The 26,972-nt window shown below is 39.7% G+C and overlaps 1 protein-coding gene and 1 long non-coding RNA gene across 14 annotated transcripts; one reads left to right on the top strand and one right to left on the bottom strand.

The window, feature by feature from the left end:
• Positions 1-1,422: 1,422 nt before the first annotated feature.
• Positions 1,423-15,461, top strand: LOC120372501. The gene is made up of 2 exons (XR_005585011.1): positions 1,423-1,484; positions 14,738-15,461. It is a non-coding gene; the product is annotated as an uncharacterized LOC120372501 (long non-coding RNA).
• C9H3orf33 (chromosome 9 C3orf33 homolog) lies at positions 8,633-20,622 on the bottom strand. 13 transcript variants are annotated; one of them, XM_039489671.1, is made up of 7 exons: positions 19,458-19,783; positions 17,282-17,324; positions 17,087-17,146; positions 12,639-12,792; positions 10,698-10,750; positions 10,500-10,586; positions 8,633-9,898 (listed from the first exon to the last, which is right to left on the bottom strand). In XM_039489671.1, the coding sequence occupies exons 1-7, from the start codon at positions 19,517-19,519 to the stop codon at positions 9,632-9,634; spliced, it is 726 nt and encodes a 241-aa protein (XP_039345605.1). In that variant the 5' UTR covers positions 19,520-19,783; the 3' UTR covers positions 8,633-9,631. The 13 variants fall into 13 exon arrangements, with proteins under 13 accessions (XP_039345605.1, XP_039345614.1, XP_039345610.1 ...); XM_039489680.1 differs by lacking the exons at positions 10,698-10,750; positions 19,458-19,783 and adding an exon at positions 20,249-20,267 and having other exon boundaries at positions 10,500-10,660; XM_039489676.1 differs by lacking the exons at positions 10,698-10,750; positions 19,458-19,783 and adding an exon at positions 20,038-20,167 and having other exon boundaries at positions 10,500-10,660.
• Positions 20,623-26,972: the final 6,350 nt, after the last annotated feature.

Here is a 26,972-nt window from a genome sequence, read left to right as displayed (position 1 = left end):
AAGTCAATGGGCATTCAACTTCATGAACAGGGACAGGAGGATTGGGTCCTCACCCCATCCTGGGAAAGCATGAGTACATGGGAACTACAGAGGCTGGGGGTGGGAGAATTAAATCCATTACCAACCTGTGGACAGCTGCTCTGCAGCCCCTCCTCCACTGCAACTATCTATCTCACCTATATTACCTGAGTCCCTAGGGTGGACCCCTGCATAGGAGTGCGGGTGGTGGCCACAGGACTGGCCCTAGCCCTCTGTTTCTCTCCTAACCTGCTGTAAAACCTCCTCTCTGCCATAGTTTATGTGGAGGTGGTGCAGAGCCTACTTCTGTCAGTCAGGAGAGGCAAGTTTGCTCCTTTCCACTTCTGCTCCTCAAGCATCTTCCCTCAAATGCTCCCCACACACATACCAGACACAGAGAGCAGAACTACTGTGATTATGTTGCATTGGAATCGGCCTTCCATCCCATGGTCCCTCCATGCCCGGGTGAATTGCACTTTCTGCAAAAAAGCGAAGCAAGCTGCCGCATCTCATTTGTGTGTCCACCCTGAACACTTAAAATGCACGAACTTGGTTTCTGTTTTCTAACAAAAAGAACAGGAGTACTTATGGCACCTTAAAGACTAACAAATTTATTTAAGGTGCCACAAGTACTCCTGTTCTTTTTGCGGATACAGACTAACAGGGCTGCTACTCTGAAACCTGTTTTCTAACAGGAGATGAATTTATCTAAAGGATTCTGAAGTGGTAGTGATCCAGCACCAGGTATTCCAGCATTTCTTGTCTCCGCTTCTATTCAGCGTGCTCCTATTGTTTGCTAGTTCAAAGTCTGCTGGGAGTACTAAGCAGCTTTTCATTCACCTTCTATTTCAAAGTTTCCTCCAATAAGAAGGCTCCAAGAAAGTATGGGTCACATTGTGCGAGTCATGTTTGTATTTCACTTTACACAGAGAAGCAGTAACAATGTTACTGCCCGTTCAAAATGCAAGAAAACACTTTTCTTTTTGTAAAGATCAAAAAATTAGAGATGGAAAAGCCCTCTCAGAGGATCCCATCCATCCCCTGCAAGTGCAGGGAATAATTATATAATTCCTTTCACAGAGCATGCATCAAATAGATTAACACCATACTCAGTCACTGTCAAAAAAGCCAAGAAGTGATCAAGTTTTAGTTTTTGTCCTGTTCTCAAACTGACAGATATGCCACGGTTTTCCTGGGCTTTACAGATTGTGAGAACATTATTGTCAGGCCAGTTTGTCAGACTAGGAGACACATCTGCGATGGGGAGCTGCAGAGGGAGTAATGTGACCTCTTGGAGCAGCATCTTAAATTTCACCTTTTCATCTCTGTCCAGCAACTGATTGGCTGATACCATAGAAACAATCCATTGTTGTCATTCAATTCAGCACGGGCTATTGCAATTGCACAGCAAAGCATCATGGGCTAAACGGAAGAAACTTTATCCTCAAAGTAATTGCATGTGAAACGTGAGTTAGGCACCTTTAAAAGGGGGCGGGGGGGAGCTTCACCTTTGAATATATATATTATCCCTCAGTATTACATCTGGTAGCTGTTTGTTTTTTAAACAAAGAGCCCTTCACAATATACAAGATCTTTAAGCATAAAAAGGGGAAAGCTACCGTCTAAAATTTCTCTCCCTGAGTCACCACAAACCGACTCTGTAGTTTGGGGAGTTCAGGAGTTTTCCTTACAGAACTCCTTCATTTGAGGAGTTCAAATGCATTCATTCTCCTTTGACCTTCATCACAGCACCTAAAAGCACTTTTCAGGAAGTCACTGATTCTGATGTCTTTCACTCCTAACATGTTCCTGAGCTGCTCAGTCATACCTTTAGGGATTGCTCCAAGTGTTCCAATAATCACTGGGATCATCTCTGCTCTAGTTTTCCACAGTCATTCCTGCTTGTGGCAGAGTTCTTAATACATCCCTATCTTCTCTTCTGGTTTTTTATTTTTCTGTCTGTTGGTATGGCAGTATCAATTAGCATGATCTTATTTGTCTTCTTTTCTACAGCAACTATGTCTGGCATGTTTGCCTGTCCCGTTTGCTCTGTGACAATTACTAGAGCCCATAAAAATCTTGGGACTCTTCCTCCTCTAGACTAGAGCACTCCACAGAGGTTCCAATGCAAACATTTGGCAACCTCATTGTCTCTGTTCATATATTCTCTCCCAGCCAGGCTCCTGAAGGTGCTCAACACATGCTCCATCTCTTCCTTTTTGGAACACATTCTGCAGTTAGGGGAGCAGTTCTGTCAATCAGTTTTGTTTTGAATGTAATTAAGCTTTAAGGACTGCTCTTGTGCACTCATAATGAGGTATCTTTCTACAAACCATGAGTTTGTTAATCTTCAGTTACTAACAGATTCAATCTCTCTTCACCACTCTAAATTTTTCAAGCCTTTCTTTGGCAATTTGCTTTCTCCTTTCTTTTATGCTTTTCTAGGTCTGAGATGTGCACTCAGCTCTCACTTGTTATCACAATGAGAAGATCTTTTACTGTGGCCAACTTCTCATATGTTATATTTTTCAATGTCAATTGCTTCCTCCACAGATAGCAGACCTTTTCCTCCATCACATCATTGAATGTACATCCTGTTCATGTCTTGATAGCTACTCACTTCTCTATGGATCACCAGAAACTTTGTTTGGATGTCAGTTTTTTCTTTTCCTCAATTCCACTTGATCACTTTGCAAGTGTATTGTACTACTGGCATCATGCATATATTAATAGGGTGGATTGAATTCTTCAGGTTGAGTTTCATCCTTAGTAGTTATTTGTCTGTAATATTCTTTCCTCACTATTACTTTGACTTAATGTTGTAACTCCAACAGTTCCCTGAATCCAAGGTATTTATAGGAGCTAGGCTGAGAGAAATCTTGGATAGTATCTTCTTTAACTTGTATGTCATGTGATTGTACCAGTTTGCCCCTTTTTACACACGCTGACACATATTCAGCCAAGACAAGCTTTATATCTTGACCAAACTTTTCTACACATCAATTTTTATATCTCCTTTTGGGACCATTCATATAGTTTAAGATCCTTCATACGTACCAAATGATTAACTAGTTTTTACTCTTTGCTGATAAGATAAACACAATTTCTCTCCTGGGTCATCCGTGTCAGTGGCAACATCGATACTGTGAACAGCATTAGTGATAAGGGATTTCCTTAAAATATTTCTCTTTTAATTTGGACCTCATCAACAAGAGTCCCTTCGAGGTAGAGTTGAGTGTTCCAGTTAACCACAGATTGCTGCAGGAAGGAAATGTTCTTTGGATGAACCCTGAGCATTTTGATCAACAAATGTAGGAGGGACACCATTATATGCCTTTTGCTAGTCTATCTAAGCAATCTCAATTTTATTTCATTTTTATATTTTTGTTTATTTTGCATCTTCTGTGATCCTCCTGTTTATCATGAGGCGGATATCCTTTTGTCCCTTTCGTGTTTACTATCCAGTCTTTTTGCTCAGGAGTGCTTCATTCCACTGCGTGCTAGCATGATCCGGATCTCATCTTTGCCAGAATTGCCATTAGCAGTTTCCACGTCATTGGTAAACGTGTGACTGGTCTATAATTCATAGGATCATTGTGGCCTTTTTTTTTTTTTGGTATGAGAACAGTTCTTCCTGTCCATCTTGGACATCTGTTCTTCCAACATTTATAAAGTTGTTCAAGTAAATAGTCATGGAGAGTTAAGCATTTCAACCAGAATCTATACACCCCATCTGATCCAGGTGCTTTACAATTTTTTGTGCTTTTCAATACCTTATCTCCTTTTTTCTTTGATATTCCTGCATATTCTTCTATTCTGTGGTTTTTAATTTTCTCTCACACATTTTTAATCCAATCTGCTATCTAATTATGTTGTACATCCTCAGAACGGATTTTCTTCCAGTAGTGCTGAAACTCTTCCACATTCTTTATTGAATCTCTATTTCTTCCTATTCTGTTTTTAACACTGATCTGATCAAAGAATATCCTAGGGCAGGGGTCCCCAGCGCAGTGCCCGCAGGCGCCATGGCACCCACGGGGGCATCTAAATGCGCCCGCGTCCTGGCCGGCGGTCGAGCATCCACCAAAATGCCGCCGAAATTCGGTGGCGACGCCTCTCGATGACGCCGCTTGCCGCTGACAAATGGCAGCATTTCGGTGGATGTTCGACCTCCATCACGGTCCTTCGTCTGGCACCCGCCAGACGAAAAGGTTGGGGACCACTGTCCTAGGGTCTCTGTCATAACACTAGATTATGTGACATGTTTATCTTCTTCTTAGCCTGTAATCCAGCTAAACTCTTATTTATTATATTATTATTACTATTATTAAAAAGATGGCATGTGGCTTGAAAACAAATGCAGGTTCCTCTGCACTGGGAGTTCCTCTCTCCATCAGCAGGCAGTGCCTATAATTAATTGTCTTCCTGATCAGCTACACCTGTGTTGTTGGAATTTTGGTAACTAAGCCTGCTGTAGATGTGTTGGTGCCATGGCTTAATAAGATGTAGTGTCTCCCTTATGAGTCAAAAGGGGAAAACTGTGTGAACAAGATCAGTTGCATTTTTAAAATAATCTCTTAAAATAATCTTTAGAGCTGTCCCTAAAATGCAGGTTAGTTTAGAAAAATGAAATAAAAGCTACAATGTTGTTATTTTAATGAAGTTGTATTATTTCTATCTTTTTGCCTTTCTCTTCATAATTTCTCTATCCGTTTCATTTTTTGTCTCCACTTTTTGTCTTTTCCCTCCTTTCTCTTGCGCTCAATTATTTTATTCTATTTCTCTCTTCTTGTGGACTTGCAACCTGATTCTCAGGTTTTTCTGGTCTGACTCCATTGAAACTATATAGACCCAAAACTGGTCTCTCAGTGGAGAATCAGGCCCTCTGCCTGATTCTCTCTTCTCAACCTCTCCCTTTTTCTCTCCATCCTAATCCATGGGCAAAATTCTGCTCTTGATTACACTGGTGCAAATAGTAACTACTGAAGTCAGTGTGCAACAAAAGGATAAAACTGGATTGAGTTCAGAATCAAGCCCCAAGAATCTTCCTTTCTCCATCTTCACTCTCTCCCCCTGCACTCATTCAAACTCACGTTTACGCTACCTGTTTTGAGGATGTTTTCAGGACACCAACCAGGCCCACAGGTTACCTTACGAACCTAGCAAAGCTGACAACCACTGCTAAGTCTAGAGTTCAGATCCAAGGAACAGATTTATTCAGCATAGGTACAGATAGCCACATCCCAGTGATCATTTAAGGCATGTCAGGCCAATGATCTGGCTGAGTACATACAACAAGGTTGTACCTAAACAAAGGCAAAGACGTCTCCATGCACTCTTTTATGCCCAAGATGACACACTGCTTTCTATCAACACCCCTCATCTCTGATCTGTTACATAATAATGATTAACAATATCTATGACCAAATATAAGATTCCACATAACACTAGATTATGTAACATATTTATCTACTTATTAGCCATAAAAACTATTAATCTTAATATTTCACAGGATCTTTGGGGACTTTCCTTGTTTATCCTGATTATACTTGGCTGGGCCATCATGACCGCCGATTAACTTAATCCTTGTCCTGTATCCAAAATGAAGGACAATTCAAGAGTTGACTAACAGAATAGACAGTACGTCAAATCTTAATTAGCCAAACAACTTTGTTTTGCATACCCTCCCAAAAGGTTATTCAAAGGCCATCCTACAAACTAGTTCTCCCATTTGTTATACTGGTTATGCACTTGCTTATAATATGACTAGCTATTTTTTAATATATATGTACATATATGATCCATTAAATACATTATTAAATATACTTAGTTCCTTATAATTTTACATGAGGTAAGTTAACCTACTCACTCTTTCACCTCCTTACATCTGTACTTACACTGCACTCACACATTCTATTCTCACACACCCTTCATTCACTAACATTATTCACCCTACATAAACTTACTATTCACCAGTGGTGCTGGAACGAGGGGTAGTGGGAGTGCTGCTGCAGCCCCTGGCTTGAAGTAGTAATAACAAATATCAAATACATGGTTTCCATCTTCAGCACCCCCAGAATTGTTCCAGCACCTCTGCTATTCACCCACTCTGTGCCTACCCGCCATTAACACTAGCAGCAAACTAGCACCACTCCTCTCGTGTGCTTTATACTGACTTATGACTATCTTATACATGTAGCAGCCAGAGGAGTGAAGGGGCTCCCTGTGCACTCTTATCTCCAGTCCGTTCACACAAGAATACTCAGAATATGGCCCATAATTTACAACTAGTTAAACAAGTCCAAGTAAATCCCAGAACAGGAACCAAGTTAGGCAAGAGGGGAGGGGAAAGAAAAAGAATAAAATAAATCAAGTGTAGCCCTGGAGAATTTAATGGGAGAGAGAATTCCACCATCACAATCCCTTGCTGGAAAGACCCTGCCTCCTGTTGTCTCAAGACTGTACAATGGAACAGTTAAGTTTCCAGAGCTCTCTGAATAAATACAAAACATTAATTTGTTTTCTATAACCCCTTTTGAATATTTGATCCAGCAGTAGATATCAAATGCCTCATCTGGCCCACTTAACATATTTATGTGGCCTGCATGATATATTCACAAAGAATCTATTTAATTTATTTCTTTAAGGGAGTTTTCAATCCTCGGCAATGGCTCTGACTGTGATAGATTCTCCTGCCCACCCCATTAATCTCACTGGAGCATTAATGCAAAAGTCCAGTGGTGACACTTTAAATGTCACCATGAACAATTTGATTGCTGATCATTCTAGCAGATGGTCTGAGGAAGGGGCTGGGAGTGAAGTTTATCATAAAGGAGGACTTGAGAGTTGTTGCACAGTGGGAAGTTCAAAGAGAAGAAAGACACATACGCCTCATCTACATTCACCGGTGGACAATAATTAAAATGTAATTTGGTCCTGTCTCCAGAATGAATTTGACACCCCTCCAATACAGAATATCTATGACCTTTCAAAAGCCTTTTGAGTTTCCCTCTGGCTCAGAGAGCTCAGGACATCACTCCCATGATGAAAGAAGTGGAAATCTAACAAAACTCTATTTTCAGTATAGTAATTTTTCTTTTATATTTAAAGATCTACACAGTGGGTGTGGAGAATTTTACATAAGGGAATCTGCATGATCTCTAGCTAGCCAGGTGTGGGAAAGGAAAGAAATACTTTTGTTTTTATCAACTTTCTTTTTATATGACTCTTGTATAGGTGGAATTTTTCTTGCTGTTTCTTTCTCTCCTGCCTTCAGTGAGTTCACTATTGGGTGTGCACAGTAAATGACATAGCATTTACAATGCTGAATTCTCTGACCACTGATAATCATTGCTATATGCTCAGTGAAGCCCTCCCTATACTTCATAGGCAGGACTCAATCCACAACTTAAACTTTATTATTAGTCCAAAAGGAAGGATTTTAAAAAGACCATGACCCAAAATTTGCTGACAAACTTCTAAGAGAGGTGGCTATGGCCATCAGGAAGAGTTATTTATGACAACCATTTGTCTTTAACATCCCCTATAGCAGTAAAGGGGAAATGCAAACCTGACCATTTTTATTTAACAGGCCATTTGGAGGCATCGCCTCTCACTTACACCGCCCCTATTAAGAGGTTTGTTTATAATGTATACAGAATTTCAGAGACTGAGCTGCCTGGGCCATGTAGTCTCATCTGTCTTTTCCCCTATCCCTGATCATGCAGGTACTGCACCCTAAAGCTGGAAATGCTCATTATGTGCAGTGCTGCTAAGGCAGCAGGGAGGAACTGGAGGATGCTCAGTATAGATAGGATATTAATGGGCACACAAGGAAAATAGTTTTTTCCTACCTCCCTATCAGCTCCACAACTGGCTGCTGCAGAGCTGTTTGTTTCTACTCTATTATTAGCTTCTGAATAGACAGGCCTCCCACAGAGACAAGATCTGCACCCTTTCAAGATCTGCACAGTCTGGAACACCATAGCTATTTTTTTCTGAATGGAGCCTTTCTATAGATCAGTCCTGAATGACAATGAAAAAAAACATCATAAACATAAACAAATATAGGAGTTTGCTTTTGTGGTCTCTTATCAGCAGAACTCCTGAATGGAAATACAGCCTTATGTGCCATCAGGACTATGTTATTCTTTATAAGATCTATAATTAAACACAGATAAAAGTAGCCATTTGTTACAATGCTGGTCATTTAGACAGAACCCAAATCACCAAAAAAGGAAAATCAACCTTCTGCTGGTGGCATGACTCAGATAATGAAAATGAACATGCATCGGTCTCTACTCCTTTGGATTGTTATTGAACTGAACCCGTCATCAGTATGGACGCATGTTTCATTTTTTCAATCACTCAACAGACCTAATTATTCTATATTCTAGAAAGGGTTATCAGCCTGCCCTACTCTTAAAAGGAATACACCTTTTCATAAAGCCAGAATATCAGATCTGTTCTGGTGGCAAACTGCTATTATCAAGATCATAAAAGTTCAACACACACACACACACAAGTATACTGCTCTCATAATAAGTTTTTTGGCTATTTCATCCTTCAAAAGCATACATGTCCTCAGTTTTAAAAAATTGCAGCTAAGCATAAGAACAGAGGAGAATAAGAAATTTAATGTGCCATGTTTAATTGTCAAGGTTGCACAGAGTTTAGTGCTCTTGACTACAAAACCTGTATAATTCACTTGATTTAACCTAGAAATAGAAACAAACAATGAATATTCAAAAGGTCACTTCCACCAGATTATAATCTTTAAATTCTGCAACTCTTTACAAATGTATAAGCTAATGTATTTATACTACAAGCAAATAAGTCGTTTATTGATGTACTAATTTATGCTCACCTACTGTGTTTCTAAATTTAAATTCTCGTGGTTAGGAACTTCTATACACACTTCTTTTTAAGTTCAGCTGTGTCAAGTCATCTTTTCTATTAATTACATAGTAGAACTAGCTATTCAACATGTTAAAACTTTTAAAACACAGAAATAGTAAACAGTACATATGTGTTCCCTTATATTGGACTCAAACAAAAATACTTATGTAGAACAAAGATCCAGGAAAGCAGAAGTATTGGAAAGTTATTTTCTTTAAGTGATATCTAATAATTAATATTCAGTTTTCAAGCAGTCCTCCTGCATATTATATTCCACTGCAAAGTAAAGTGTCACACTGTACATGAATATTTTAGATCTTCAAAAATAGGATCTTCAATCATTTCCACTGAGGTAAATGGGGTCATCTGGGTGTTAGGCACTCTTGAAAATCTGACCACTTATTTAAGAGCCTAAATTAAGGATTTAGAAGCATAACTTTAGACTCCTATATTTGAATAATATTGGCCTTAACACACTTTAGCAGGCATCATCATGCTGAAGTTTATTCTTATACAAGAATTATACTATATTTAAACATCTCTTTAAATAACATTACTAGGACTATTTTCTATATTTTTCCTTGAGGCAGGAGCCTCAAAAATCAAGGCTTAGGCTTTCCTTCATAAGCTCATCGTTAATAAAAAGCACACGCCAAAGAGACACTCGTCCATGTCCAAATAGCATTTTTCCAGCTAAGTCCTTCCCATTTCACTTTTAAATATGTATTCGTAGCCAGTTTACAAATTGTTTTAACTTCTGTACAAATTTATTATTACTTATATGATCTCTAAGTTTTTCAAAGTAACTTTCTTCTTTCCATATTCCCTTATTTTTCTTCAAGGCTTTTAGTTCTGCTTGAAGTAGTCTTTTGTGAAGCTTCCAGTATAATGGAGAGTCATGATGTAGTCCTTCAATACGTGTTGTTTTGCCAAGCCCTTGTCTCAAAATCTCTTCGTTCAGACACACACTGAAAAATCTACCCTACAAAAAGATAAAATGAAGGCAGCATTTCACTTTATGTATTCGCTTGGCTATTTACAAAGGATATTAACGCTATTAGTATATTTTCAATTAATCTGTTGTGTGAATTGTCTGAATGTTATGAGTTAGGAATGACCTCTTTTTGGCTAATTCTATACCCGTTTGGTGTTGGGAACTCCAGAAATACTTATAAGTTGTACAGCATTCAACTCACTTTTAACATTTATTAATTAAACATGAAATATGCAGACATCTGTGGAACAACATTTAATACACCAGATACTTGATCAATCAAAATTTCTAAGACATTGTAGAGCACTAGACTACAGAGCTAGCTTGCACTGTATTTTCAGATGCCACAAACCATGACTGTGTAGAGGATTGCTAACTAGCCACTCAAAAGCTACACTAATATTTTAAGTGAGTTTGCAAAAATAAATATTTATTTTATCTCCAATCTGCATATATAAAGTCTGCATAAATGTTTAATATAATACCATTATATCTTACATATTAAGCAAGTAATACCAATAATCACTGCAAATCTTAGGATATAAATAAAAGTTAAAGAATTGTCAGTCCTTCTTGTTACTGTGTTTACCTTATTTACTAAAATGAGGCAATCAAGCACCAAATCCTCCCTTCCAAGAAGCTGGAACCACATCATTTGTGCAGGTTTTAACTCTTCCTGTAACCAGACCATAGCATTCGGTGTCAGCTCCACTCCAGCAAGTCTGACCAGCAAAACACCATTTGATTGCCCTGAATATATTATATATATAAAAAATGTTTTTCTTACTCCACATGATTGAAAGAGATCCAATTCCACACGATGGGCCTGATCCTCAGTGTCTGCAAAAAAGTATAGCTCCACTGACTTACATGGAGTATTTATTTAAGTCACTGGAACAACCATGATTTACAACAGCAGAGGATCTGGTCTCATACGTTCAGACATGACATTTATCTCCTGTTTCAGAATAATATGGTTTTGACCTACAGGTCTCTGAAAACTTACAAACTGTCAGAAAATATTTTCCTAGAAAATTTATGTACACATTAAGAAAAGAGATTCCAAGACATCAGACTGTAATGCTTAATGTCAGATTTTTATTCTTAGAGAATCACACTGCTTAAAAAAGCCTGATTTTTCTTTCTCCCCAGTATGTCAGGAGTAACTCCATTAAAGTACATTGAATTACAACAGAGTGAAACATGTGTGCAATTAAAATCAAGCCCAAGAATTTATTCTGCTGACATTTAACCTATCAAGGATGTACTCAGAAGACTGAAATCCAGACCTCTTACAGTGTCTTTAAAGCCAATGACACATTTGGTTACAGCATGATTTATTCAACAAAGATAATTCTGTTTAAACTAAATGTAAAAATAATTGCCCAGCAGAGGGATGCATCATCAAAAGTTTAGTGTTCCCACTTGATATTCTGGTTTGCTCATTTTTTAATAAATATCTTCCCTATGTATGAAAGACTTTTTAAAAAAATATTAATATTTTTCTGACAGTATTTGTAGTAAAAACACACTCAACTATGATTCAGTGGAGTTATACAACCTCACAGAAGTCAATGGAGTTATGAATATGGGAACTGCCTAACGGGGTCAGACCAGTGGTCCATCTAGATTAGTGTCCTGTCTTCAATGGCAGCTGCTAGCATCTACTTCTGGAAACTGCAAGAAACCCTGACATGGACAATTACAGAACAACCTCTCCATATGGAAGTTTCTTCTGTGCCCCTTCAGTTAAAAACAGGCTTGTGCCTTGAAGCATGAGAGTTTATAGCCCTTCCAATTTTTTTTTTTAATTCTAATGAAATTTTGGATGTTCTCATTATCTGTGCTAGCTAGGATATTCTAGGGACTCTACAGGACTTAGGTGCTCAAAGCCCAATGAATGTCTATATCAAATCCCACCGATCAGTTATACTGGTAAACCCTCCTACTGCAGCTGTAGGTGCAACTTATACTGGCAATAGAGTGCTTTTGCCAGTATAGCTTATACTAGTTCCCTGAACAAAATAAGTTATACTGGCCAAAGCACTTTTTTGCCAATATAACTGAACCTAAACTGTGATTTTTGTCAGTATAAAAGTGTCCAAAAAATCACACCCTTAAACATTACTATGCCTACAAAAGATTCTAAAGTTGACGAGGCCTCAGTCTCTCATGCCTCAGTTCCCCAGCCATCAAGTGGGAAAACTATAATTCCCTGCCTCATGGGTGTGTTGTGAAGATAAATACATTAAAGATTGTGAGGCACTCAGATACTATGGTAACAGGAACCACATGAATACATAAGATGTCTAGACAGATGCATATTCAAATCACTGTATTAATAAATCCTTACAATACACTTTTAAAGTATGTGGATAAATATTACCTCATTTTACTGGTGGGGAAACTTCAGCAGAGGTGAAATAACATGGCCCCAGCCACACACAAAGTCAGTGCCAGAGCCAGAATTAGAACTCAAGCCCTCCTCACTCCCAACCCTTCCTCTACCATTGCTTATACAGTAACTGTTCTGTGTGTGAACAGAACTTCAATTTCTATGACTGTCTCTCCAGCTGCTTTCTAAGGGCACTAAATTCACTAAAAAAGTTTTTAAAGGAACAATTCAGATGTTGCAGATTTTTGCTCGTTCAGTGGACATCGACTGTATCAACTGGAGGACATTTAATTTCGTCATTATTAGCCTCATTCTTCCTGCACTTTTACTTACATTTTCTCTGTAATGATGACAGGAAAGGAAGGCTAATGGGAACATGTTCAACTTCTAGTCCTTTCTCAGTTATGTGACATAACTTTCCTCGTAGTTTCACATTCTTTTCTATAAATTCTACTGGTATATCCAAAGCACTCGTAAATTTTGTTGTCTGTTGATACAGGAGGAAGAGTAAGACAAAGTCTTAGGAAAAATAAAAACAGTTGTTACACATTATTTGAAAAAATGCAATCACACTGAACCACGATTTTGTCAAGATGAATCTTGCAAATTACAAACTCCACTACATTATACTAATTAACTTTATTATTATTATTATTATTAATTTGTTGTAGCTATTGCTAGACATTTTCCACACAATTAAAAAGAATGGTCCCCACTCCAGGGAGCTCACAATCAAGGACAGACAAGTAGACAGAGGTCAGGGGAAAGACAATAACAATATCCATTTTATATACAATTTATACATAAGTCAATCTGATTCACTATATGCAGAATGGAAGAAGTGTGTCTTTAAGAGAAGCTTAAAAATCAACAAGGGTAGGAGTCTTGCAGATGAGCTCAGACAGGTTATCCCATGCATGAGGCAGGGGTGCAAGGAAGGCGCACATAAGTGATTTTGTCAGATTCTCACAGAAGGGTGGACAATTTTAGAAACACTGGTGACAGGAGAGGCTTGACAAGGCAGTATACGTGAGGAGGGGCAGAGTTATGTAGAGCTTTGAACACAGAGACAGACGTTTAAATTTTATTTGACATCAGATGGGAAATCAATTGCAAGATTCAAAAAGGGGAGGTTTACATGATCAATCTGACAGGCAATGAGTTTAGCAACAGCATTTTGTATGGATTAAAGGAGAACAATATATGTGTTTGGGAGGCAAGAGGGGAGGATACTGCAGTAACCAAAGTGGGATATAACTGGAGCATAAACTAGAGATTTGGTGTGGGGGCTGACAGATAATGAAGAAACTTTACTATTAATGTTTAATTTTAAAGCCCCTGTTGTTTAATTTTAAAGCCCCTGTATATGCAGGATATATTTGGATTAATCTATTCATATAGTTATTAAGTGATCGATGCTGCTCTCACTGAATGACACATCAGGCTCTAAAAAAGCCAACTGAACATCCCATTGTCCCATTTTTATTCTATTTACTAAACCTTCACTCTGTTGTCTGCAAGGTCCCTTAACTAGGAGTTGAGAAATATGGGACCTTGCAGGCAGAAAGTTTGAAGGTTTTGTAAATAAATGAAATAAAATGGGGTCTAATTTGCATTCCAAGGTCCTACAGCCATTTAACTGTATTTACAAAAAGACAATTTTTTTTTTAAATACCATCATACGCAAACACACAGGTTCAAGAAAAAAAGCAATGACTGCAGTATATACTATTCAGTACTGTTTCACATTAACAACATTACATATAAAATCTTATTGATTTCTAGGACATGTAAAGATCACTTAGGAATACTGCTCCACTAATAACCAAACAAGAACTCAAAGAACATTAGGCACAGTCAGACTCCAAAGTATGAGGTCAAATTTGCTTTGTGAAGCACTATAATTTCAGTCCCTGTATAAAACAACTGTATAATTATTTTTTCTAACACGAGAAATATATGAAATAAAGAGATTTTATTTGTATATTGATAAGAAATTTCCCTCTTCGCATCCCCAATTGCCTTTTGGAATTAAAAAGTGCCCTTGTGAGCTGTTCAAGCACCACAGACATTGCAAACTGTAAGATCTTTATATTGCCAATGTGGTGCAAAGCAGTCTTATGAATGCCAGGAGCTGGCCCGGTGTGTCAGTCATAAGAGTGAGGGAAGATTTTAGGATGAGTATAAAGAGAAGGAAGAATATCACAGCTCAGGAAGTAGAACAACATGTAGAGAGTAACTGCCTGCTATGAAGAGTTACAGGAAAGGAACAGAGATAACAAACATCAGTGTTATAGGCCTGGTCTACTCTTGGCGGGGTGGAGGGGGGGTTAGAGCTAAGATACGCAACTTCAGCTACGAGAATAGCGTAGCCTAAGTCGACTTATCTTAGATTGACTTAGAATCACTTACTTTGGGTCCTCACGGCGCAGGATCAACGGCCGCCACTTCCCCGTCTACTTTGCTTCCGCCTCTCGCCGAGCTGGAGTTCAGCAGTCGACGGGAGAGCGATCGGGGATCGATTCAGCGTGTCTACACTACATGCAATAAATTGATCCCCAATAGATCGATCGCTACCCGCCGATCTGGCGGGTAGTGTAGACATACCCCAAGTCACATGAGTTCTGCTGTTGACTCAACTGGGATTACATACATTAGTAAAGTGAAAAAGGTCTCAAGACTGGAAGCGTGGAAAGGACAGACAGATGAGTAGGCATCTCTCTAGAAGACTATAGAAAGACATGGGAACTAAAAGGAGCAAGTCTATTGAAATTAAAACAAAAAAAACAAAAACGAGGGCAAAATGGAACTGGAGAGAAACAGGATGTGAATGAAGATAACAGGGATGATATAGTCCAGTCTCCAGGGGAAAAGTTGCCTGAGCACAACATTTGAATCATTAAATGTTTAGAAAATAAAGAATTAGAAAGTGCAAAAGAGAGAAATGAAACAATCAAGGCAGAATGTGATCACAGTATGAATAAGAAATTCAGCAGACTGAGTCAAAGGAGGAATTCTAGCAATATTCTGGAAGTGGTGAAAGAGGTTTATAGACAAGGGAGACATAGGAGGTCAGAGGGAGTCTGAAGTCAAAGTTGACATGATTTTTGGCCTTGGAAGTAAAGTTTAGTTTGAAAGTAAAGAACAGTCAAGAGATGTGTGTGTAATTATGTTGCCAAACCACAGCTTATTATTGCTATGTCTAATTAAAGATTTTTTGAAGATGAAGTACAATAAAATACATGTGAAAGCTTAAAGTTACTCTTCTGTCAATTAGAGATTGCAGAGTTTGATTGTGAACCACTTCTAAAACCTCAGTACAGGCGTAGCAATATTAAACCAGTGGAAGAGAGAATTTACAGACTGCCTGTAATATTCCAATCCACCAAACCAGCCACTTCAAGATTCCTTTTCAAATATGAATAAAAGATCATTAAAATAGGGATTATTTTTCAGTTGCTTTCAAACCCTAATGTAATGTTTTCACAAACTGACATTTATAGAAACACTTGAAATAAGAACAGCATAAACATACAGCGCAAGTTATTAGGGAGTAGCTCTTCTCTGCCCAAAACAAATTGCCTGTGGAGCCCACAAAGAAGGCTGTTGGCAACATTGTGGCCCACTGATGCCCGAGCTGCTGATCCAGTTCTGAGAATCAACTGAGAATACCTTCAAGCAGATCTGAATTGCTCCAGCTGCAACAACTGTAAAGGAGCTTCTCTGAAGGATCAATAGAATTCAGGAGCACTTTGGCCACACCCTTCTCCTAGCCCCTCCTCTACATGCCAGCCCTGTCTCACCTTGTCATAAACAGTTAGTTAAGGGTTAAGGTTTTTGTCTACCTGTAAAGGGTTAACAAGCAGTACCTGTGGACACCTGACCAGAGGACCAATGAGGGACAAGATAATTTCAAATCCCGGTGGAGGGAAGTTTTTTTCCTGTTCTTTGTTTTTTAGAGAGTCTCTCTTGGGAATTAAGAGAGTCCAGACATCTTAATCAAGTCCTCCCAGGTTTCTGCAATAAATTCTTCTATTCAAGCTAGTGAGTATTAGCAAGGAACTAGTATTCTTATACTTTTATTTCTGTATTTGCAATTCTGTGTTTTGCTATAGAATTTCTTTAAGTCTGTACTGTTATTGCTTTTACTGAGAAAGAAAGGAGGGGGAATTCTCTCCAGAGATTGATAAGTTTAGACCCTGTATATTGTTCCATCTTGGTTACAGAGACAGTGACTTTCTTTTTATTCTTTAATAAATTCTTTTCTATTAAGGACTTGGTTGACCTTTCCTTGGGTGAATTCTCAGGGAAAGGGGAAGGGGAGGCATTCCTCTGTAGTTAGATCCCGGTAGCTCTCCTAGGAAAAGGGAGGGGGGAGGAAGCAGGGGGGAATGGTTTATTTCTCCTGGGTGTAAGAACTCCATGGATTTGGGGCTCTTGGGATCCCCAAGGATTTTGGGGAAGGACTGTGTCCCAATCCACGTACCTGATTGGGTGGTGGCAGCTTTTACTAGATCTAAACTAGGATTTTAGTTTAGAAGAAGAATTCATGCAGGTCCCCATATTGGAACCCAACAGCTCTAAGTGGGGGACACACCTAGATTCTCTTATACCAAGGCAACACCACCCAACTGATCTGATACCCTAGCTGTCTGCCTGCTTTGAATGCCAGAGTAACACAAAGAAGGTGGAACATTAACACACTTTGACCCCATATATCTTCAGCTAAAAGTGACAAATGGGTATAAAGACTGCTCATTAACAAATTATTCCCAACTTACCAATTTAATACTCTTTGCAAATAAAATGACTCCAGCTATTGCCATTCCAGTGCTAATGTTCTGCAAAAAACAGATTTAAATCCTTAATTTTTCCACCTCTCATTATTTTCATCTGATTAAAAACTTTAAAGAAAAAATAAAATAAAACCAAAGAGGTAACAGGCAGTCAAGAAGTTCTAATATTAATTGACTCACTGGGGAATCTTGGGCAAGTTTTCTGTTTTGTATTTCAGTGAATCTAGAGTACAAATGATTTAATAAATAATACATAATAATAAAATTGATCTCGCTCACAACCAAATATGTCTGACAGAAGTTTTCCAGATCACACAAATTATTAAGACGTTAATAATGCAAGTTGCTCATGATAGTAGATGAATTTAAGAAAACACACATTACAGAAAAATGCAAGAAATTTTCAAGTTTCAGCAAAGGAGCTACATTTAGTATTGTACTTAAAAATACCTTCCATAACATGACATCTAGATCCAGCTAATTTGATCCAACAAGGTACATTGCATTTTATTGGGAAATCCCACTATTTGTATTACTTTTAGCTCCATTCATCCCCCTCCCCCGAAAAAAGCAGGCAAAATGGCCCATTCAAATTACAATGGCTGTTTAATAATAAATAAATATAATAATAAATGATTTAAAATGTATACTAATTATCTCAAAAATGGAATCTTCAGGATACAGATTGTAAAATTCTTTACAAGTGACTTCTCCAGAGTTAGAGATATTTTGTTCTAAAGTGTTACTATCCCAAATGCTGCTCTTGCTTACAACATGGAAAGTAAATGTTTCACAGTTGTAACCAAGGACTGAATTTAGCCCTGTTTCATGCGATACCTTCTCAAAAAAAAAAGTGAGATGAAAAGAAATTCAAACTATGAATTCTCATAGGAATTGCACCTATTCTGTACAGCTGTTTTAGTACTATTTGGCTTCACCCCTCATTGAAAAGTCCCCTCCATGAGGTGTTGGTATTTAAGTGCTGAATCCCACAACATTCCTTTAAATAGATGTAATTACTTATATTGCTAGAGTACCTCTGCCTGCTTTTTACAATGATAAATGTGTTGATTTTACAAAGTAAAGCATATTACAATTTCTAACTGTCCTCTAAAATCATAGACCTTTAAATTAAATACATTGCTATACCACTGAAGACCATTACTAAAAAATAGCATTTGTAACACAAGTCTAATAAATCCCTTCTTGGCACCCAGAAGCAGGGATTTACCATTTGAATTTCTAGAGCAAAACTCAGAGGTGCAGAAAGCAAGCAGCTCTCCTGGAGGGCTTGCTTATGTCAGGGCTAGCTTTGGCCCTCAGTCTAGGCCCTCCTAGAAATGCTCACGATTCCAGATGTTGTGTATTATTATTAAAACGTTGTTAAAGTCTCAATAGTTTTAGAAAGGATTGTTCAAGAACAGCCCAATACCTTCCCTGTGGGGTTTCCTATTATGCTGCAGTTTATTTTCCTTAGCTCTATTTTAATCTTGCTTTATTTAAGGGATGTAAATACCAATTAAAAAGTTAAACATTCAAACAATTAAAATATTTCATTTAAATGGTTAACCGATTAAGCAGCTGGGGCCAATCCAGCGCGACTGGGGCCAGGAGTTAACTGTTATGGTGGAAAAAGAACAGGAGTACTTGTGGCACCTGAGGCTAACAAATTTATTTGAGCTACAGCCCACTTCTTCGGATGTAGCCCACGAAAGCTTATACTCAAATAAATTTGTTAGTCTCTAAGGTGCTACAGCACTCCTGTTCTTTTTGCAGATACAGACTAACACGGCTGCTACTCTAAAACCTGTTATGGTGGGTTAACTAGTTGGACTAATGCTTACTAGTTAACCGCTTCACATTTTACATCCATAGATTATTTGTCATCAGATAATCTTCTGATGACCAGTGAATTGATTCAAAGCCAAAGGAGATAGCTGAGTTAAAACAGGGATGAATCTTGAGCAATGTTTCAGAGTGGTAGCCGTGTTAGTCTGTATCAGCAAAAGCAATGAGGCATCCTTGTGGCACCTTAGAGACTAACAGATTTATTTGGGCATAAGCTTTCAAGGGCTAGAACCCACTTCCTCAGATGCATGGAGTGGAAAATCCAGTAGCAGGTATGTATACACATCATACATGAAAAGATGGGAGTTCCCTTACTAAGTGGAGGGGTCAGTCTAACAAGACAATTCCATTAACAGTAGGATACCAAATGAGGAAAAATCACTTTTGTAGTGGTAATGAGAGTGGCCCATTTCAAACAGTTGATAAGACGGTGTGAGTAACAGTAGGGGGAAATTACGTTTTGTAATGACCCAGCCATACCCATTGTTTCATGCACTATGAAAAATACCTGCTACTCCATGCAGCTGATGAAGTGGGGTCTAGCCCAGAAACGCTTATACCCAAATACATGTGTTAGTCTCTAAGGCACCACAAGGACTCCGGGATGTTTTGCTTGAGCGCTGGTGCATCTCCGGATTGTTGTCACGGGAACGGGTGGGCTGCGCACAACCTGCACCCTCCGAGCCAGCTGGCTCCCAACCATTCAGCAGTGGACACCTCAACTGTCCCGGCCTGGGCCCGCCGCCTCTAACTACAGCGCGCGCGCTCTGCCCCCGCACAGAGCGGAGGGCGCTAACGAGGCCAGCTGCGGTGCGTGTAACGGGTTCCGCCTCCCACACGCCCCCGCGCTGAGCGCGGCCCTGCCAGCGGCCTCCTGCCTTTGCGGGGATCGCAGGGGGTTAGCCGGCCGCAGTGCTGAGCTCCCGGCGCTGCGGGACGCCAGGCGGGTGGTGCCGGGAACGGCAGGGCAGCGCGGGCTCTGAGGGAGCCTCCCCGCCAGGGCCCTTGCACAGGAGCCCCCGGCCCGGCCTGGGACGAAAACCCGCCACCCCCCGGCTGTACCCAGCCTGCCCCCTCCCCGCAGGTACCCGGATGAGGGTGAGGTGGGAATCCGCCCACTCGGAGATGCGCGCGAGGCAATTCGCAGGTTCTCCCTGCGGCTCAGCCATGGCCCAACCCCGGCTTCCCGCTCAGCGGAGCCCCCGGGCCGCGGCCTGTCACGCTGGCTCAGCTCGCCCTGCCCGCAGCGCCACCTGCTGGGGCCGCCTGGTAGCGCTCGGCTACGCAGACAACGAGCACCTGAGCTTCCCCTCAATGCGGCCTCCCCAGGGGCCGGGCAGCAGGGGAGGGTCACTGCCCTCTTGTGCCTGCCTCGCACGAGCATGTCGCCTATGAAACAGCTCCCACACCCTGGCTGCAAAGGGACTGGGACCCTCGAGCCTTCTCTTTTCGGTGTTTGTACAGCGCCTAGCTGCACTATGGGGACTTGCGCCTGGCCTGGGGCACCTACACGCGACAGTAATAATACTCAGGCTGCCACCTGGGCAAAGCCCTGGCTCACAAACCACCCACAGCTCCAACTGAGGCTGAGGAGTTGAAGGTGCTCCCCCCCCCCCCGAAAACCAGTCACCATCTCCCTCCTCCCCACACACACAATGGGGACAAGATGACCAACTCTCTGCTGCATGTTCATGCAGCCACAAGGAGCCACAGGAGGACATCCCTGGAGTGGCAAGAATTACAGTGGTTACCTAATTCTTAATTCATTTCAGTAATACCTGCATATGCTCTGTAGAGTAAATTCAGACCTGGTTTCCGTGGGTGCAGCTCCATCACTTCAAGGGATTTAGAGCAGGGCAGAATTTGGCCTTACATCATCCAAGAACTTTGCAGATATTAATTTATACATGTAAGATTGCCAAGTGAAGAGCTGAAATGTAATGCTATGCTACCTCAGTGCAGTAAAGCATGCTATTAACCTTCAGCCTAGAAGTGGCTGTATTTTAATGGTGTGATATGTATTCAGGACTTACTTCCTTAGTTTCGTTTAAATTAATAGACCATTTGCCATAGACTTAATGGGACTAAGAGCAGGATCCATCTTAGAAACTGGAGTAGTCTGATAGCCTTCAGAAGGAAATACAGCATGATAAAGTATTATTACAACATGAGTTTGGGAATTAACAGCACCTGGACTTTTGAATTACACCTGTTGTACTAACTGCAGTATCTTGTGATGTAGCCTATATTTACTTTGTTTGGATTAGGCAATTATATATGAGCAGGAATCATAGGGCCCATGCCTTGTGTTTTTTATTCTATTTTCATTATATAGTTTGTTTTTGCATGGGATGGTCTGTTATATGCAAAATACAATATAATGTCTACACTACCATCTTAAGTTGACCTATGTTAGGTTGACTTACAGCGACCATAGTAATTACTGCAATGGCTGATGTCCACACTACCCTCACCAGGAGTGCTTCCACTGACTGAAAAGGGGCAGTGTGGAGGGCTGAGTCAAGACTCTCAGTTCCACACAGCTCCCCGCTAGGAGTCCAGCTGCCCCCTAGCACTCCCTGCCAGAAGCAGGGGAACTGCCAGGGGCTTCTTGCCTCCCTGCTCCCAGCTGGAAACATGGAGCTGGGATCCTAGGACAGGAGAGCTCCAGCAGGGAGCCTGGGGTGCCAGGGTTTATCGTCAAGCTAGTGGAGATGTGACATTGACAAGACAGCCAACAGCTGATGGAAGGAACTACTGCACCTAACTACACCAACATAAACCCTATGCCTCTTGACATAAGCTGCCTTATGTCAATCTAACTCTGTAGTGTAGACCAAGCCTAATTAACGAACAAAAAGATACGCATAGATCATTCCACAAACCTTCGATGCAGTGTGCATGAGAAACACCGCCTAAGACTATAAACTTCTAAGAAATTCACATATACATTAAGTGTACTAGTTTTAGTGGCTGTTATATCACAATGGAAGGAAAGGCCTTTAAAATTCAATTAGACAGGCAGACACACACTAGGAGAAATTCCTAAGAGTCTCTCTCAACTTTTTGAAAATCAGATTGAAACATTTTTGAACTGAGGAAACTTCACTCCCTTAAAAATGGTGAGAATTCCCTTTTCTGTCTTACCCCCCTCGGATCCATGCGCCCATTCAACCCCATTTCCCGCCCAACCACCATCCTCACCCCTGCCCACCACCCCAAACTGCCCTCTATCCAATCCCCCCCACACACTGCCTGCCCCCTTACCACGCTGCCACCATGCACTGGGTCAGGCCGAGCTCTGCAGCTGTGCTGCCCCAGGAGCGCAGAGCCCTGCCACCCAGAGCATTGTGCCGGAGCGAGCGGGCTGCAGGCGAGGGGCCAGGGGCTAGCCTCCCGGGCCAGGAGCTTGGAGGCCAGTCCCACGGGCCGGATGTGGCCCGCAGGCTGTAGTTTGCCCACCCCGGTCTAGATAATACTTAGTCCTGCCCTAAGTGCAGGGGACTGGACTAGATGACCTCTAAAGGTCCCTTCCAGTCCTATGGTTCTATAAGGGAGACTAAACTATTCCCCCCATACACACAAATTCAAATGTTGTCTATCCCATCTTCCAGGGAGATTCTGTGCAGGACTGGAGAAATAATATTATGAGATCTCAGGAACTGAGATGTGATAGGATATATATTTAGAACTATTTGTTTTTTGTTAGTGCTTATTTAACTCAAACACTGGACAAACTGTTGAAAGATTACTCTGTCAGAGATTCCACCCACCTATCTACCACCACCCACTTTTGTCAATTAAGCACAGAAAACTCCCACTCCACTTCTCTGGTCCAAGAACAACTCCAACAAAACTAAGGAAAAATTTATGCTCTTGATATTTCTATGGTAAACGAGCAGGAGAAAAAGAGCTTTAAAAATACCTCAGATCTGTATACAGCATAAAGCAACAAAAAGGAAAAGGGGCACAGAACCACTTTCTTCCATCACAGGTCCTCTTTAAAAGCTATAGCTTTGCTTTTAGAAGAGCCATGAAAAGTGTTTTAGAGCAGTGGTTCTCAACTGGGGATACATAGAGGTCTTCTAGGGGGTACATCAACTCATTTAGATATTTGCCTAGTTTTACAACAGGCTACATAAGAGCACTCGTGAAATCAGTACAAACTAAAATTTCATATAGACAAAATGAGAAAGTAAGCAATTTTTTAGTAATAGCGTGCTGTGGCACTTTTGAATTTTGATGTCTGATTTTGTAAGCAAGTAGTTTTCAAGTGAGATGAAACTTGGGGTACACAAGACAGACTCCTGAAAGGGGTACATTAGTCTGAAAAGGCTGAGACCCACTGGTTTAGAGTAATAGTATTAAGAGTAGAATCTACCCACCAACTGGGAAAGACCAATCTAATACTGTAGGTATGTACTAGACAGATACTGGCTGCTCCCCAACCACCATAATGCTACAGAGCATTCAGAAGTTCAGGCTTTGTTATTCTCAGTGTTTTTACAACACTGCAACTTCATTGATTTCAAAGTTAATTTTGATTAACATCACTGTAAGTCAGTCCTTTAATTTTCTCCACCCATCCACAAGTTAGGGGGAAGGGAAGTAGAACCAAAATCCTTTTAGGAATAATTTGAAGCTCAGAGAGATTGCCAAAATCTTTTCTGCCAATTTGGAGACACAGGGTCTTAGAAAGACCGCACAACAAATGCTGTATGTAATACAAGTGCATTTGTACTACCAATTTCTACTATTCAGTGGTGTACAATACCAGTTACCACCAAGTATGTATTTAATTATCCTTTATTTGAAAAAGGAAAGTATTTCAAGAAATGCTTTCATTGCAAAACAAAGTGAAATCCACAAAATAAATTAAAAAAAAGCAAAACACCATTGAAATTGTAGCATCACATTATTGAAATAAGTCCAAAGTTCTTCCAGTCTAAAGTTTCCATAAATTCAGTATTTTAATGATGAGCAAGGAAGTAACCATCTGGTGTCTTGTCACACTTTAATAAGTGAACAGTTTTAAGAGTCCCAGAACAGACATCATAAACTTGGAGACACAAGGTAGGTGAGGTAATATCTTTTCCTGGACCAACTTCTGCTGGTGGAAGGGAGAAGCTTTCAAGTTTCACAGAGCTCTTCCTCAGGTTGAAGAACTCTTGACACTCAAAAGCTTCTCCCTTCCACCAGCAGAAGCTGATCTAGGAAAAGATATTACCTCATCCACCTTGTCTCATATCCTGGGACCAACACAGCTACAGCATTACAAACAAACAAAAATATTAGTTTTTCCATTTTAGCAAAATTGATTTGGAGGTAACTTTAAATAAAATCAACCATTTGTAATGGTGCCTGGGCATCTTAGTTATGGTTCCACTGTAGTTTTGTTCCAGTTTAACAAGATTAATATTCACTTTAATTTACTTTAAACAATTTCAAATGGTAGTGTTTTATTTCTCTTGTATCGTAAGCAGACTACATGGAACTTTTAAATCTCTCCATTTAACAACATGCATTCCAGGACAGTACACTTAATAGAAAAACAATGTTTTTTGAAATATTCCAGCATACACATACTATTTTATTGTTTTCTCAATAATAGTTCAACAGTAACTGAATTTCATAATAAATTCATTCTTAACTAGAGTTCCTGGATATCAGCCAACTGCTGAAATTTGAAGAGGTTCATTTATGCAGTACATTCTACCAGCTTTCATTAAGAATTGTGTAAACAGTACAGAAGTAATCATAACACACCAATGGTCCACTTTTATATCTTACAGTTCTTTATCTCAAATTACCAGTTTTAGGCTTCTTCAGAAAAAAGCAGTACATTAGACAATACCAATATGGTCATGACATTTCAGATATAGTACAGAGTTCAGTCAAACTTATAAACCAAGGCAACAATAAAAAGAGAGTGTCCGTGTTCCTGTATCAAGAACTTTTAATGCTATGTATAAGGTTCAAACTTAAAATGTTTCACACAACAAATTTCAGCCTTGTAGATCTAGTAACATGAACTAGAAGTTACCATGTACTATAAGATTTTCACTGGAAAAAATGTTCTTTGAAATTTGTATTAAGTTTGAACATTTTACAACATTTCGATTAACTTGTAGTGGGAAAAAAAATCAAGTTGAGTTCACAAAATATAAATCCTCTAAACTTGGATTTTTCATGATAGAATTACAAGGTAGTGACATATCAGAACAATATTTAATAAATTATAAAATATCACACACCCAACCATGTATAGACAGCCTTCAAAGCATCTCTTTGCCAGAGCTTTAGGTAATGTGCAAAAATGGTTATGTTAACTACTCAGACTGGTCCTGCCAGATTCTGAGTAACTCCTGCAAGATGCTGCAAACCCTCAACTCCTACAGTCTTCAAATGGGAGTTGAAGGTGCTCAGCACCTTGCAGGGTTGAATCCTAAAGTTTGTTGGATTAATGCAATAAAATCCATTCTATTACACAGACTGTGTGACAGCAGTTCTCAACATAGGGGTGGGGCCAGCAGCAAGTCTTACTCATTCACAGGTTCACAGTGCCACTCAAATCACGATGGAGGGCCAGGCCAAATTTGAATGAGTGGCATTATGACCACATGAGTGAGCAACATTGTGACCTGACACACAGGGTCTCAGGCACTTAAATTTGGGCTGGCCACCCCTCCATTATAACAGAGTGTCATCTACAGGCCAAATTTGAATAAGTTGCATTGTGACCTGGCACACAGGGTTGCAGTGCCCACTAGCACTCTTCGATGCTGACATTGACAAATACTGCCCTGACAACTTTGTGGGTATTAAGGTTCATGCTTTTACAAGGTTTCCTAGCCTATGCACAATTAGTCTGTTGATCTTGCTGTCTGATTTATGTAAAGTAGCATCTCCTTTATTAGAATCAATATATTAATAGCTTCAGTTCCATCCTGATTATATTAGAAAATCCCATTTTGTGAAGCAAGGCTTCAATATTAAAAAAAAGTTGTGGGGGGTGGGGGAAGAGGCTGGTTCATAGAAATTGAGAAACCCCAGTCTAACATCTCCCTGTTCTGTTTTATCAAGACTCGAGATCTCTACACCATCCTTTATCAGTTATATATTTATACCATATTTTAAATATTTATAAATATTTATTTATTTTATTTCAGATCACTGGGGTGTTTGTTTTCAGGTAGCTTTCAATGTAATTTCACAAAGCTACAATGAAATATTACAACTTTGCAGAAAGCTCGCTATTATTGATAGATCACAAAAGTTGGTAATAACTAGAACTCAAGTAGATTAGCCTAAGTATTTCTAAGCAACTTGAGACACTAATTGTTAATTTAAAAAGGGGAAAAAGTTTAAATGCTTGTGAAAGGGTATTGGACTGACAGCATTAGAAGAAGAAGAAAAAGTCTCTTTACAAAACAGATACAAGAACATTCCCACACTGCCCAACCAATGCACCTCAACTCTGTTCTGGAGAGATATCTAGTAGAAACAAAGCAGATAACTTCAGTTTACATGGCCCATCAATCCTTCAGCTCTTTGCTGTGACTGCCAAACAAGAGTGCTTGATATTTATGACAAGACCACCTACCTACTAAGAAAGGGTCTGAGAACACCAACTTATTTGGCTGAGATCCTTATTATAGATGACAAATGATAATGACTTTTGATCACTGCAATCCAGAACTAGATTCAGACTAATGAGCTAGATGTGTCCATGTCCAAAGATCACTAGTCATTATGCTCCCTAGGTGTGCTGTGGAAAAAAGTTTATTTACTTTTTTGTAAATAAAACATCTATTGACTAAGAGGCAATATATTTACCCATTTACATTATGCAATGTTTCCACATAATAGTACCTAGAATGTGCTTCACTCTCCCCAATTTCCCATTTAAATATTAAAGTAATGGGTTTTCTCATCATGCCAGTTGAAATCTGTGCACATCTAGATCTTAATAAAATGTAGCTACTGTTTTTAGCATCTCTGATCTGGTATTACATATTTTAGA

The sequence above is a fragment of the Mauremys reevesii genome, linkage group 9 (assembly GCF_016161935.1).
Source record: "Mauremys reevesii isolate NIE-2019 linkage group 9, ASM1616193v1, whole genome shotgun sequence".
In the NCBI taxonomy this organism is placed as follows: domain Eukaryota; kingdom Metazoa; phylum Chordata; order Testudines; family Geoemydidae; genus Mauremys; species Mauremys reevesii.
The sequence above is the reverse complement of the archived record's forward strand: the minus strand, read 5'-3'. Positions and strand labels throughout refer to the sequence as shown.